The 16449-nt window shown below is 39.6% G+C and overlaps 1 protein-coding gene across 1 annotated transcript; it reads left to right on the forward strand.

Annotated features, from left to right (window-relative positions):
* Positions 1-915: 915 nt before the first annotated feature.
* Positions 916-16273, forward strand: naa15b (N-alpha-acetyltransferase 15, NatA auxiliary subunit b). Its single transcript, XM_057332418.1, has 20 exons — positions 916-1149; positions 2371-2455; positions 2592-2696; positions 3241-3398; positions 6790-6924; positions 7349-7502; positions 7606-7725; positions 7854-7949; positions 11302-11408; positions 11540-11612; positions 12514-12683; positions 12976-13128; positions 13207-13335; positions 13932-14145; positions 14227-14420; positions 14543-14651; positions 14735-14833; positions 14924-15067; positions 15151-15248; positions 15374-16273. Exons 1-20 carry the CDS (start codon positions 1096-1098, stop codon positions 15572-15574), a joined length of 2598 nt encoding a protein of 865 aa, XP_057188401.1. The 5' UTR covers positions 916-1095; the 3' UTR covers positions 15575-16273.
* The last annotated feature ends 176 nt before the right edge of the window (positions 16274-16449 follow it).

Here is a 16449-nt window from a genome sequence, read left to right on the forward strand (position 1 = left end):
TATTTATTTAATCGTAGAATTTCATATGTAAGCTCCATTAATGTATGCAATATATAAATGTCACAACCCCCACCCCCTTGTGATATTTATCGAAAATTATTCATCCACTCCTCAAGTTATATCCTTGATTATATAGTTATAGGCTGTGTCCGAAATAGACCCCCATACCCTAATATAGTGCACTAATGAGGGGACATCCATTTTTAGTGATTTCCGAACTCATAGTGGACATTATTGAGTGCACTCATTCAATTCAATCCCATGATGCGTCATAATAACGAGTGTACAACCGAAGCACACTCACGGCTAGCTGCTAGCCATCTATTGTTCGTGATGCTCGCGCTGAATGAATTTCCGTGTCTCGGCAGAAGATGGCGCCCGCAGCATTTCAAGTGTCCGAATTTACTCACTCGTTTTCACCCGCTCCTTAAAGTGGACTATATTAGTGAACTAATTTAGGGAATAGTGAATGAGGGTATAGTGGGCGATTTCGGACACAGCCATAGTTATTTCCTTGCGACTCACCCTCTTTCAAAATAAAAGTCGTCGTTCATTTCATAGACGAGTTATTTGAATAAAAACGTAATAGTCCACTGCTGTAGATTTCATTCACGAAATAAACCGAAACGCCTAAGTCAACTTTTAAGCATATATATCCCAATATTGAGGTGTCTTAGTAATGATAAACCCTTTAATGTTAGACACATATTCTAAAGTAAACACATATTTGAACATTCACGTTACATTTGTACATTTGGTATTTTAATATCTACGTATTTCTTTGTTAAAGTAACAACATCGAAGTGCAAAAAAAAGCACATTTATAATTTGACCCATAATCGAAGCGCCTCCTGCTGCCCGTGAGACGACGAGCAGCAGAGCAGCTTGACCCGGAGGAGAAGCACCGCATCGGCCATTTTGGGCTCAAAGGGGGCTTTTCTGTCACCACGTGAGGGTTGGGTTAGTGAGTCCGAGACTGACACTTTAATCGAGCCGAGCGAGGACTCAAAAACAAGGGAGTAAAATCGGGCTAGCCGCTGCCTCACACACACACTCGCGCTCATTTCACATGTGATGATATACAGAGTGTAAAGGATGCCGACAGTCACTCTGCCACCCAAAGAAAACGCTCTCTTCAAGAGGATCTTGGTGAGTTCTAATGTGTCAGTGCAACAACACTCATCCTGAGAACAAAGTCTGCTGGCTACCGCCATGAATTCAATTGAGAGATCAAGTTGATTGTGGTGCAGATCCGGTCTTGTAAAGCGCATGCAAAACTCAGCGATCAAGAGTCTCTTTCTGTCAAATGGGGGCTAGCTTTTAGCTTGTTAGCGGCTAGCTGTCAGTGTGCTAATGTAGCTTAACATTCAGAAACAGTGATGGCTGATAGAGACTGTCAGTGAATGGAGAAAACTAAATAAACTTTGTAGTTATTATGTTAAATGACTGTAGTGCTAATATGGTAAAGATGTAGCACTTATGAGGGCTTAAGTCACTCTCGTGGCCTGTTCATCCAGTAACGTTAACCCCCCTTTTAAAGATCCTTAATAAAGGACGCTTCTTTACTGGTTAAAGGAAGCGGTCTTGTATTTTTTAGTTTTTAGAATAGATAAGAGTTAAGATTGTGTTTGGTTTAATATATTTGCTATGTTCCTGTTGTTTCTCATTGAAAGAAACTCTGGAAGTTGTGATATACTCAGTATAACTACAGACACTTGTTTAGCACATAAGTTACCACTAACGTTATTTTACTACCGCGGGAGCACATACTCTGTTCACTATTTGATCGATTCAGTTTCTGCTTTTATTTAGGTTTGGGCACTCGCTTATTTAATAATTTTTGGCATATTCATTTTATCTCAAAGATTTGTCAAGCAACAGAATAAAGATATTTTTATGTTTGTTGATTTTGAGATGTGTGCGTCATCCACTCTGTGCATGTGACACATGGAGCTGTGAAAAAACAAGTCTACAAAAACTTGGACAACGAACTGATTCAAAATGTTCGATTCCGTAGTGCTGTATAAAATCGCAAAATCTGAGGTCAGATTTGCTGACAGAATGAGGTGATGTCAGTGTTCTCACCACCTGCTGGCTAAACAGAGGGTTGTGTACTACATAGGGAAACAAAAGCTCAAATATGCTCCAAATAGAACTATTCAGAGTAAATTACCATCATTTGCAGTGTTTCAAGGGATAGAAAGTGTGTGTGTGTGTGTCGATACAAAAGTTTAGCCTGCCATTCCAAATTTCTCAAGAAAGCAAATATTAAAAGTTGTGTGTAGCAATAAATGAAATGAGAGATTATACCAAATTGTCAGTTCTTTATTTTTAATTGCTTGCCGTCTTTTAAAATTCTGATGTCCTCAGAGATGTTATGAACACAAGCAGTACAGAAATGGGTTGAAGTTTTGCAAACAGATTCTCTCCAATCCCAAATTCTCAGAACATGGAGGTAAGTCGCACCTTACTCAAAACCTGTCATTCTGTGTGTACACTCAACTGTTACTTGTGATTTCATCCATTATGGGTTTTCTAATAAGCAATAAAGGTGGGGTTAATGGAAGGTTAAAGGTTGTGGTCTTTTGCAGAAACCCTGGCGATGAAAGGTCTGACCCTTAACTGCCTTGGGAAGAAGGAGGAAGCCTACGAACTTGTTCGCCGAGGTCTCAGAAATGACCTGAAGAGCCATGTCTGTATCCTTAGCATATAAGCTTAAAGGGACAGTTCACCCAAAAATAAAAAGTCTGTCATCATTCACCCTCGAGTTGTTTCAAATCTGTATGAATGTCTTTGTTCTGATGAACACAGAGAAAGATATTTGAAAGAACGCTTAACCAACACATCATTGACCACCATAGTGGGAAAAATTACAGTAGTGCTCCAGAACTGTTTGCTTTCCTTTATTCTTTAAAATATCTTCTTTTGTGTTCAACAGAACAAAGAAATTTACTAAGACATTCTTTCTTACTATGGTAGTCAATGGAGGCAAAGAACTGTTTGGTTACAAGCATTCTTCCAAATATCTTTCTCTGTGCTCATCAGAACCAAGAAATTTGCAACAACTCAAGGGTGAGTAAATGAAGACAGAATCTTCATTTTTGGGTGAAATGTACCTTTAACCCTTGTCAATATTTCAAAGCTGTTCAAAGAGAGTAAAATTACTGAGGCTTGGTTACGGCCATTAGCTGTCTGTTCTTTCTGCCGTGTTTTTCGTTGTCCTTAACGTAACATTTTCAGGCTGGCACGTGTACGGTCTGCTCCAGAGGTCTGACAAGAAGTACGACGAGGCTATTAAGTGCTACAGGAACGCACTGAAATGGGACAAAGACAACCTGCAGATCCTGCGAGATCTTTCCCTGCTGCAGATCCAGATGAGAGACCTGGAGGGTTACAGGGTGAGTGTGTTTTTGCTTTTTTTTTTACTGTATTTAATAGTGGATATTTAACAAGTGTGTGCCCTTATTCTGCTTAGTGTTTTGTTTGTTTTTGCCCTGGGATTTCAACTTTTATGGTTTTGTTTTCATTGTATGTCTCTTTCTACGTTCAGTTTGTTAACTGTGGTGGCAGACATAAATGTCACCTACATGAATTTGTTCTTGTTGGTTTTGAGAGCATTTGGGTGATGGATGTTTTCACATGCTTGTTCAGCAACATCAACATACACTTTTTGCGTTTGCATCGGCATTTAAGTGCACACAAGCAGTTTTTTTATATGAGTATTAAATCTAATCTGTTATGTATTAAGGTAACTGAAATTCTGTAGCAGCTATGAGAATTATGACTAGGATTTTATATCACAGTATAAGAAATGTAATATCACAGTGTAGTTAGTTTTCTGGCAAGTCAATCCCCAAATGGCTTGTATTCAACATAACCACATAATATCCCAGAATATATGTCTGTTTTTCAATTATCGTGTCACTTTTGAACTACTTTAGTTCAAACCTGAAGACTGAAGGCACTTTTATTTTAAAATTTGGATGCAAACCAAACTACAACATTTTTCATAATGAAACAATAAATCTTGCATCAGTGTTTCAAATAGGGCTGCAGCTATCGATACTTTTACTAATCGAGTATTCTACTGATTTTCCAGCGATTAATCGGGTATTCGGATAATTAGTACTTAATACTAAATACTACAATACTAAATATACAAGAGAAAATAAGACAGGTCTCTAAAAATGAATAAAACAACTAATTTGTTTCCTTTTAGAACAATTTAAGTTTTTATTGCTGAAATTGCATACATTAATATCTGTGAAAACTAGACCCATTTAGTACATTCCATTGCCATATTAAATTCAAAATGCAATATAATAAAAATATAAGAAACATGAATAAAAATAGAAGGAATAATTTCAAAGGTAAACAACTAACTTCAGCTTATGCACGATGCATTTAGTTTATATAAATTAGTTTGTTTCTTTTTTTACTATTAAATAGTAATATATAGCCTATGACTTTTATTTTGGCAGGTTGTCGGAAGATGCTTATTTTTTAGTATGTCTGTTTCTTCACTCAAACAATAACATGTTCGTGAAATAAACTCTCAGAGCAACTCTGGAGGTGAAGTTCATGTCCTCATTCAGCGCAGACGCAGACAAATTCATGAGCATCACGCGTGTAGCACGTTAAACTGTGCAGTTCATTCACTCAGACACGCAGAACAGACAGATGACATGTGTAAATAACAGGATTCGGCATCCACTAGTCCGCATCTAGTTTGATGGACTCAATGCAGCTCGAAAACAAGTTTCACCCGCAAAATAGACTAAAACTAAGTAAAATAGCAGTTCACCATTTCAATAAGCTATCACTTATTTATCAGCATGAGACATACGTGTGAGCGTGTGAACAGACTAAAATGCGTGTGTCTCACGGTGAATGCGGGAGACTTGAGAGCCCTGTAGCATGAATAGAGTTTAGCGGGCTGTGCGTCACTAATAATGGTCCGTGCTCCGTGTGTACTGTAGTTGAATGGATTAAACAAAGCTTCGAGGCAACAAAATTTGCCTCAATTATTTTTTTGTATTCGAATAACTCAAGTTACTCGAGGAATCGTTTCAGCCCTAGTTTCAAATGATATAACACTCACTGCATCTAAAATAGCATACAAAATTAAATTTGTTGTTACAGTACCTATTGAATTAGATGAATGCTATTCATCATATTATTTGGCTATGTCAGATATAAGTTAGTATTTGACAAACCGATTCCATTCACCTCTTGTATCATCAAACATTCAGTACTTTCATTACATTCACTCCCTGCAGACTCAGTTTACTGTTTCTAATGTGCATGCTGGCATAAGAGGATAATCTATAACTTTTTCTATGCTAACTGAATGGCACCTCTTCATCTTTTAAATAATGTTAAGGTGGAACACAAGGGATTCATGTGTGTTTTGGGCCAAATCCAGGGGCCATGAGTCAGCAATGTCCATTTTCTAACTTGCGCCTGTTTCTCCTGGACTCGTCTTTGTTTTGTTTGTCTTGTGATGTATATTCAAGTGGTAGGCGTTAAATGTTAAATTCCCTCGGGTTACTCTGATACCCGCCTTTCACAGATTTGGAGCTTTTGCGCAATATGGCGCCACTTTTGTTTTCTTAAGTACAGCCTTGAGGTAGTGCTTTGTTGCATTATTCTTTGAAAGAGGTCAAATTTTTCCACTGCCTTCAATAAAAACTAGGGATGCACCGAAACGAAAATTCTTGGCCGAAGCCGAACAAGATGTGAAACACTTGGCCGAAGGCCTAATAATACCAAATACCGAACATGGTTTTTTGCATTTCTTCTATTTATTAAGCCATTTTTTTCACTATTGCACAAACTGAATAGTCAAAATGTGCTTCTTATAATTTGTCTTGCTTTTCAATAAAATACAATACAACTTAATATAAAATTGAGCAAAACAAAGTAAATTCAAACAAAAGATTGAGCCCTCTCCCTTCATGAATAGCCTATATTAATTAGGCCTATAACTGTCTGCTAAAAGAATGTAATGTAAGTTACTCTGAACCCCTACAACAAAACAGTTAATTCAAAAGTGTCATTCCACATTAGGCCTATGAGCTAAAAATACGAATAAAAGAAAACTGTTGGATTATTATAGGCTACATTGCAAAACGATTTAAAGAAAAAAAAAACATCCAATGCAAGCAATTCTGACTGATGCTGACTGACAACCATTTCAGTTCACGTCTCTCCTCCAAACTCCGCCCACAAAAGCTGACCGTTCTCTCAGAAGGTGCACTCGTGGCCAGGACGCACAGAACATACTTTGACAAGTTGTTTAGTAAAGGGAACTGTGTGCACACGACCACTGTACAATGTCAAAGGATGTCGCGAGCGGCGGGGCTACTGTCAGACAGCCCGCTTCCGTCTGAAGTAAAGTTACCGACCGGTAAAGACGCTTTCATTCAGAAATTTACTTCCGTGCGGCAAGTCCCGTGTTGTGTCTTTCTCTGACACTTTAAAATGCTCCACACACACGCACACACACTGCCAAAATGTTTGCGGCAGTAATAAAGCGCACGCGTGTCTCTCTCTCTCTCTCTCTCTCTCTCTCTCTCTCTCTCTCTCTCTCTCTCTGCGCTGGTTGCTGCTTGATCATATCACGAGTCATGTTCGATAAAATTTATTCGGCACTTCACATATTCGGCCGAACACCGAACTTGCGTTTTTTGCTATATTCGGCCGAACATTTTCGGTGGCCGAACATTCGGTGCATCCCTAATAAAAACATATTCTGACTGTTTTTGTGTGCATGTGTCTGTCTAACAGGAGACCCGGTATCAGCTGCTACAGTTGCGACCGGCCCAGCGAGCATCATGGATTGGTTACGCCATCGCGTATCACCTCTTGGGGGACTATGAGATGGCGGCTAAAATCATCGAAGAGTTTAGAAAAACACAGCAGGTGAATATAGATTTAGCAGACAAAGTCCATTTAGGGTTGGAATACATTTTAATGTAACTTTTCACTACTTGTCAAAATGTAAAAACTGTGTCCTAAAGCAAAACCAGTGGAGAACCACTGTGGTAAAGTGTTTGTGCAGAGGTGCATAGAGAAATACAGCAGTTGTAAAAATGAGGTATTGTGAGGACATCAACCTGCCATGACAGGTCAACAGGCAACACAATGGCACACGGTTCTTATGGAGTCCAAGATAAGAAGACTCTTACTTCCTCTTATTGGTTTCTTGCACCACCGGAAGCAAAATGTTGGCAGGCTGAATAAATTGTTCGTAACTGTGTAACATTTGCGATGGATTGGGGAGTTATTAATCTCCAGGTAAACCTGCTCTCTTTATGTATGTGTTTATATGTGTGTGTGTTTTTAGACATCACCTGATAAAGTGGATTATGAGTACAGCGAGCTGCTGCTTTATCAGAATCAGGTGTTGAGGGAGGCCGGGCTCATGAGAGAAGCTCTGGAGCATCTCACCACCTACGAGAAACAAATCTGTGATAAACTGGCCGTGGAGGAGACCAAAGGTACATACGTATTGCATATCTGCATAAACCCCAGATATGAATTTTTTGTGGTGCTCGTGGTGAATATTTTCATTCCCTCTCTTGTAATGTTGTGGGTGAGTAGGAGAGCTGCTGTTGAGTCTGGAACGGTATGAGGAGGCAGCGGATGTGTACAGACGACTGCAGGAGAGAAATCCAGAGAACTGGTCTTATTACCATGGCCTGGAGAAAGCCTTCAAGCCCGGTACAAAACCTCACTCACAAAGATGAGATCTTTGTGTAGATTGCTGATTGTGTTATTATAGTATGCATATTAGTAACATCATTTAAGAAAATGCAGTGATTCTAGCTTGAACCTCTTGTGTATTTCAGCAAGCGTAGATGAGAAGCTGAAGATTTATGAGGATGCGTGGGAGAAATACCCAAAAGGCCTCGTACCTCGCAGATTACCACTTAGCTTCCTGTCTGGTAAGGAACGTTTCCTCTTAAACCGAAAGTATGTTTTGGATTTTAAACGCATGTTAGCGTATACACACAATGTGAGTGAGACGGATTTAATTAGCAGTGTATGTGAGTGATGTATGGGTTCGCTCTAATTTTTTTAACTGCACACCCTCTGTCTGCATAAACTGCTGGTGTCAAGCAATCGTTGTGCACATGTTGACCACCTGCGTTCATTAGGGATGTAACGATTCGATACATTTCACGATACGTTTTGTTCACAATTTAGAAATGGAACAATTACCCTTTTATTATTTCTCAAATGCTGCACATTTCTTTGTAAAATAAAAATGTCTTGTTTGTCAAATAATAAAACTAAATTGCAATTTTAAAACAAATTCCGAATCACTTAAAAAATGAATAATACAAAAGACTCTTTAATATAAACAAACTAACACTTTTGCTTTTCGTAACTTGGATTTTTCAAAGAAATATCAACATATCCACGTTTTCCATGTTTGCAGTTAACAGGGGCCCCTGCTGTTCAAAACATGTATTGCGATTCATTTAACATCTCAACCGACTTAAATCGTCACATTATAAAGATTTTCAACCGGCTCACGGTGAATCGTTACATTCCTAGGGTTTATGCATGTGGTTAAATAGACTACACTTAGAGTAGAGTACACTTTGCACACCTAGAGCATATGACCCAAAACACTCACTCATATTAAAGGAATTTTGTTCTCATTTTATGAATTGTTAAGATAGCTTTGGTTTTATTAGGGTCCGAGCACGGAGGAGCAAGCCACCGGCTTGCACCGTAGTGCAGAGCCCTTTTGTTTCTGTGTTGTTTATTAGGGCCCGAGCACGGAGGAGCAAGCCACCGGCTTGCACCGTAGTGCAGAGCCCTTTTGTTTCTGTGTTGTTTATTCTTCTTCTTCTTCTTCTTCTTCTTCTTCTTCTTCTCCCTCTTTGATCGCTAATTTGAAGGCCTAAACATGCTCAAAAACTCACAATAATTCGCACACGCATCAGACCTTGCAAAAATTTACGTCTGATATGGGTTTTAAAATTAGGCGTGGCAAAATGGCTCGCTAGCGCCACCTAGAACTGCCCAGGCCACTACGCAATACGTACATGCACCAAATTTGGTGGGCTGATAGAACACCCCGAATCATTAAGAAAAGTCTCTTGGAGCATATCTCTAAACCCAACAGGAAGTCCGTTATTTTTGATTTCCTGTGCAATTTTGTAATTTGTTTCAATTTCCAGTCGTCGTACTTTAACGAACTCCTCCTAGAGTTTTAATCCGATCAACATCATCTTCATGTCATTCTAATCTTAAGGCCTTTGCGAAGCTAAATTGCGGAGATCCTGACTTTTCATGGGGGAACGTGACCCTGGCGGCCATCCAAAGTTTGGCGTTTCGCCATGAACAGGAAGTTGTTGTAACTCAGGCCTACAATGTGCAACAGGCCCCAGACTTCACCCAGACTTCACACATTTGATAAAAGTCCTGGCCTGAAGACATCTACATGGTAATATTCAGATACAGTTATAGCGCCACCTGCAGGAAACAGGAAGTGGCATGTTTTAAACTGTGATTAACTCACAGAGATTCAAACAGGTCAGCAATATATTTGGCCAGTATGATCTTCAGACCTTTGTGATGATACATTGCAAGTTCCTGACTTTTTGTTGAGGGGCGTGTCCATGGCGGCCTGACAAAGTTTGATGTTTCGCCATGAAACAGGAAGATATAGTAACTCAGGCACAAAATGTCCGAACAGTCTCACACTTCACACATTTGATAAAAGTCCTGGCCTGAAGACATCTACATGGTAATATTCAGATACTGTTATAGCGCCACCTGCAGGAAACAGGAAGTAGCATGTTTTAAACTGTGATTTACTCCTCATACAGGTTCAAACAAGTCAGCATCATATTTGACCAGTATAGCCAGTATGATATTCAGACCTTTGTGATGATACATTTCATGATCCTGACTTTTAGTTGAGGGGCCTGTGCGTGGCGGCATGAAAAAGTTTGATGTTTCGCCATGAAACAGGAAGCTATAGTAACTCAGGCACACAGTGTCCGACCAGCCTCACACTTCACATGTTTGATAAGAGTCCTGGCCTGAACACATATCCATGTCAGTGTTCACTTATAGCGATAGCGCCACCAGCTGGCAAAAGGGAATGTGACGCATTTAAATAAATAACAAATCCTACTATAATTCGCCTGCATTACTTTTATCACCTATCATTTACTTTTTTCTTTACATGGCAATATTCAGATACAGTTATAGCGCCACCTGCAGGAAACAGGAAATGGCATGTTTTAAACAGTTTTTAACTGCTCATAGAGCTTCAAACAGGTCAGCATCATATTTGAACTGTATAGCCAGTATGATCTTCAGACCTTTGTGACGATACATTTCATGATCCTGACTTTTCATTGAGGGGCGTGTCCGTGGCGACCTGATAAAGTTTGATGTTTCACCATGAAACAGGAAGCTATAGTATCTCAGGCACACAATGTCCGACAAGCCTCATACTTCACATGTTTGATAAGATTCCTGGCCTGAACACATATCCACGTCAGTGTTCACTTATAGTCATAGCGCCACCAGCTGGCTATAGGAAATATGGCACGGAAAAATCTATAATGTAACTCCTTACATGCACGTTGCCCACCGTTCACTGTTCCTGAGGCCGACGGGTGGTGATGGCACAGGGTTGCGGTTGCACTTTTGCGCGAGGGCCCGATCATCGCTGCTTGCAGCTTTAATTTAAGTTAAAATTGTTAATGGTTCTATGTAAAGGAAATACTGTTGTAAAAAAGCACATTATTTGTTTAAAGTGTTTGCAAACCAAATCTTTTTGCACTTTTGTTCATATAGCAGTACTTTTAAAATAAAATTGCACAATACCATACTTTTGAATTCATTATTGAATTTTACGCTTAACAATGCGATTAATCACAGACAAGTAATATGATAAAATTTTGTAATCGTTGCCCAGCGCTACTTTAAACACTTCATGAGGTCTTCGCGAGTTACCGGCTTGCTAAAAATACCTCATATGCGCAGGCATACACTAAGCATAATATAACCCAGCACACAGCATTGTTTTGGATGTCCGGTAAGTTCCGTTTAAAATATAAATCATAAAAGCTTTCCAATCACGTTGCGACTTTACACGTAAGCTGTTAGGTTCGGTATCTTTAGGTTCTAAGCGAACCGGGACTAAATTTTCTTTTTTGGTCCGGACCAAAATAACCAAGAGAACCGAACTACAAATATGAACGCAGCCTAAGATATGAGGTTCTGACTTGGTGCTAATTATGTCATTTTGAATATTTTTTTTTCCAGGTGAGAAGTTTCGGGAGTGTCTGGATAGATATTTAAGAATGAACTTTAGTAAAGGATGTCCTCCAGTCTTCACTACACTCAGATCTCTCTACCAGGACAAAGAAAAGGTGCGAGCAGATTATTCCGAGGTCGAAAACAAGGCAGTTAAATCAAGCGGTTTCTAATGTATTTGAATTTTGAAACTATGTTGAATGAAGTTTGAATTAAAAGTTTGAATGAAAGCTTTTTTCATTTGCAGGTTTCAATAATTGAAGAATTAGTTGTTGGTTATGAAACATCTTTACGTAGCAGTCGAATGTTCAGCCCGGATGGTATGTTGCTTTTTTTGTATTCTTAATTCCATGTATTTAAATACACTGACAGACTGAAAGCTTGTGTTTTCAAAACTGACACTTTACAGAAAATAAAGACAAACATGAAGGGTGACCAATAATAATAATTTATGAAAAAAAAACATTAAAGGAGTCATATTGCACGGCTAAAACGAATATTATTGTTTGTTTTAGATGTAACGCAATGTGTATACACCATTTAAAGTTTAAAAAACTATTTTTCACATACCGTGCATGTTTGTATCTCCTCTTTGCCCCGCCTCTCTGAAACGCGCAGATTTTTTACAAAGCTCATCGCTCTGAAAAGCGAGTTGTGCTATGATTGGCCAGTTCACCAGTGCGTAGTGATTGGTCAAATACTGCAAGCATTTCACGGAAATGTAACGCCTCTTACCATATTCAGAACATCAGGTTCCAAAGCAATTATACTGACAGACGATACAATGAGATTTACAATTACACCCACCTTAACTACGTGTAGATTTGGGCGGTCTTAGTCAAATCATGTTACGAAGTTACGTAGATTCGCCGGGGTGTGGTTACACGAGGCGTTTCAGGCAAGTCTGGTTGAGCATTCGCTTTTAGATAGAATGCATCTTTTGTTCCCACACTTTCAGTTGTGCAATTTTACGTGTCTAATACATGCATGGGCAACTTATAACACACCAAAAACACGTACTTCCACCATATGACCCCTTTAAAAATTTAGATTTTTTATGATGAGGTTTTAGTCCGATCGCGACGAAAAGTAATTTACTTTGTAATTTTTTGGTCACTTATGCATTTAAACCTTTTCCACTTTGAATATAGGCATTTGTGAGCCTTTAGTTTGTATTGGCTTGTTTTTTTTTAGCATCGCTGATTGGTTCTTTTGAAACAGATGATGGCAAAGAGGAGCCACCCACTACGTTACTCTGGGTCCAGTACTTCCTGGCTCAGCACTATGATCAAATTTCTCAGCACAGCATGGCCCTCGAGTACATCAACGCTGGTATTGAGAGCACACCTACTCTGATAGAGCTTTTCCTTGTTAAAGCCAAGATATACAAGGTAGTGCACAAAACTTTATGTAGAACTTAATTTGCAGTTCTTAAACTTTAGCTTTTTATTGCTTTATATGTAAATATCAGGTGCTAATATTGTCTTATTTATACATACTATATACATGCTTTTCATCTTTGTATTCTCACGTCATAGTAAACACTGCTTAAAAAGTATTTGTAATGGATAGCAAACCTGTATCAATTTGCAATCATGTTTATATCGAGTACATTTAAAAGTCTTATATATACAAGACAAGTGAATTGGCCTTTCATGTCGTGTCATTGTTGCTTTCCCTCAGCATGCTGGGAACATCCGGGAAGCAGCCCGCTGGATGGATGAAGCTCAGGCCCTGGACACAGCCGACCGCTTCATCAACTCCAAATGCGCCAAGTACCTGCTTAAAGCAGGCCTGGTCAAAGAAGCTGAGGAAATGTGCGCCAAGTTTACAAGGGTAAGGGTCACACAATTTGAGGACACTCTTTGGTGGTACTGTAGTATAGTATTTTGATCTTCTCTGTTGCTGTTACAGGAGGGAGCGTCTGCCGTAGAGAATTTGAATGAGATGCAGTGTATGTGGTTTCAGACTGAATGTGCTTTGGCCTACAAATCTATGAATAAATATGGAGAAGCTCTAAAAAAATGTCATGAGATTGAGAGGGTAAGCCATTCCTGCTTTGTAATTATGTTATGGTCTGTATGTGCCGATATATTTTTTTTCCTTTTCACGGCGTCGTCTCAAGAAATATCTGCATACACGAAACTGCTAAACTGACTCAAACCGATGTAGTATACACGCCAAATGTGTATGTGGCGCTGTAATTCTGCCACAGAGATACACTAAAACCGGAGAAGAAGATTTGGAGCATGCGCATAAACTTTGCGCGCTGGGGTGATGACATCATCGTTTTAGAAAATGTACGGATGGGCTGCACACACGAAAATGCAAGGGTGGCGTTTTCAGATTTATCCACTCTGGGTCCCGGTCTCAATAATAGCGGTTTCAGGCTCCCAAAACGCCAGATCCGTGTGGACGAAACACCGATACGATACAAAATCTTTACGTATACAGCTAATCACGTTTTTGTGTGGATGGCCTATTATGCAGAGAATTATTCTTTTTTGCATTATTTTCTTAGAAAAAACATAAGAAAATGAGCTATTCCTATAGTGTTTATCACAAATTAAATTGGCTTTGCATCTGATTTGATCATCTCATCTGTTTATTTGACTTTCTGTCATATATTTTCCTCACAGCATTTTGTAGAGATAACCGACGACCAGTTTGACTTCCATACGTACTGCATGCGAAAGATGACGCTGCGTTCCTACGTGGACCTGCTGAAGCTGGAGGACGTGTTACGTATGCACCCGTTCTATTTCAAAGCCTCACACACCGCCATCCAAATCTACCTCAACCTGCACGACAACCCGCTAATCGATGACAGCAAAGAGCTACAGGCCGATACTGGTAATACTACATAGAGGCCAAGAGCGTTAACATTCAGCGTGCCTGATGCTTCTGTATTAAAGGGAGTTTTTTTTCAAACAGGGAATCTCACTGACAAAGAGCTGAAGAAGTTAAGGAACAAGCAGCGGAGAGCGCAGAAGAAAGCACAGATAGAAGAAGAGAAAAAGAACGCAGAGAAGGAGAAACAGTTAAAGAACCAGAAGAAGAAAAAAGAGGATGACGACGAAGAGGTCGGAGGACCCAAGGAGGAACTTGTACCGGAGAAACTGGCCAGGGTGAGTGTTGTGGGAAGTTCTGAAGGAGTTTATGGGGTTCATACTGTTTAATGAGCATTCACTAGTTCCTTTTTTGTGATGTTAGTCATGCTATGTGAAACTCCCTCCTCTTTATTCGTCAGGTGGAAAACCCATTAGATGAAGCAGTAAAGTTTCTAACACCCTTGAAAAATCTGGTGAAAAAGAAGATAGAAACACACCTTCTGGCCTTTGAGATCTACTTTAGGAAAGGTACCCACATTTCTTCTCGGAAATCTCTGGATGAGCATTCTAAAGAAAAGTAGTTCATTGTAGTTTTAATGATCGTTTCACAGAAAAGTTCCTATTAATGTTGCAATCGTTGAAGAGGGCCTATACCATAGACCCAGACCATCCCTGGCTTCACCAGTGTGTAGTGCGCTTCTTTAAAGGAGGTGAGTGAACCTTGATTTTTCCTGAATCTTTGTGTGGTCTGCAATGCTTTAGTTGGTCTAATTTGTTGCTGTGTATTGATTGGCTGACAGTATCGGAAAGTAAAGACGTACCAGAATCAGTGAGCATGGTGCTGAGGCAGGAAATCTCCAGGCTGTTTGGAGACAGTAATGCCAAGAGCTTCAACCAGGCCTTCCTCACCAAGCACTCCAATTCCATCCCTCACCGAGTAGCAGGTACAAATGTACCCATTTTCTACAAACCCCTGAATATTGCTTTTCCACATAGCATTTTCATCTCTGTTTTCATATCTTAACAGCTGCCAAAATGATGTTCTACTTGGACCCTTCAACACAAAAGAAAGCAGTTGAACTGGCTATAGCACTGGACGAATCCCTGAATAACAGAAGTGTTCAGGTACACATTAAGACTCCATGAGCTTTCAAGGATTTGACTAGACAGTTAATGAATGAAAAGTCAATAAGTTCATGTGTATATATAATGATCTCATCATATTCATTAACCACACTTTATTCCTGCAGATCTGTACAGAGGTTTTGGAAAGCCTGCGTGATGGTAACCTTGGAGACGCTAAAGAAACTGCCGAGTCATACCGGGCAGAGTGTCAGAAGATCTACCCCTACACCCTGGCCTTCATGCCCCCGGGCTACGAGGAAAACATGAAGATTGCGGTCAACGGAGACGTCTCCACAGAAACCGAAGAGCTGGCCAATGACATGTGAACATCTGAAGAGGTTGAAGGACTGAAGGTGGAGGAGAATGTGTAATGGGAAACTGTGCAGCTCCGACACTTTCGAACACCCAAGACGGTTGCCTTTGACTGACTATTGTGATTCTGTAAGGATCTTCCTGCGATCTTCTACACCTCATGAGATTGCAGTTAGGACTGAGAGACTATGACACGTTTGGAGTGGAGGATGGCGAGGAGGGGTGGGTGTGTGTGTGTGTGTGTTGGGAGGGGTGGGGACAAGAATAAAATGCCCATTTTACTTTTTTAACCTTGCTGATGACTACTCTCTAACTGAATACTAGTCAAAACATGCATCCCATTTTGAAATCCAGTATGTCTGAATGCAAACTCTGAGAGCAAATCCTATAGTCAACAAACCAAGCAAGAGATGCACACTCGATCCCATCTTTTCCCTGTTTTAAAGAGTAATTTATATGAAAAATAAAAGCTTAAAAAAAGGATACGTGGCTTGTTGTGGAAAAATCAATGAATCATCTGTTGGACATGGTTTACGGGAGGCAGGGGTGAACAGGAAGTAATGTCATGGTTAGGCATAGGCTAGCACAATGGTGATCAAAAGCGTATGAAATTGACACTTTTTGTCATTTTGTCATCTCTATCTACCCCTTTGATGCAATTGGCTTAAAGTGTTTGTATGATATAGTATTTTGTAATAAACCTCAAACATTGAGATCACACATTTGGAACCAGTCAATGCACATCACTACAATATTGGTAACACTTGACAACAAGGTTCTATTTGTTAACATCAGTTAATGCATTAGCTAATGACATTTAAACATCTTACTGTTAAGATTGGTTATCTGTAATATTAATACAATCGTTCATTGTTTGTTTATATTAGTT

The sequence above is a fragment of the Triplophysa rosa genome, linkage group LG4 (genome assembly GCF_024868665.1).
Source record: "Triplophysa rosa linkage group LG4, Trosa_1v2, whole genome shotgun sequence".
NCBI classification, from domain to species: Eukaryota; Metazoa; Chordata; class Actinopteri; order Cypriniformes; family Nemacheilidae; genus Triplophysa; species Triplophysa rosa.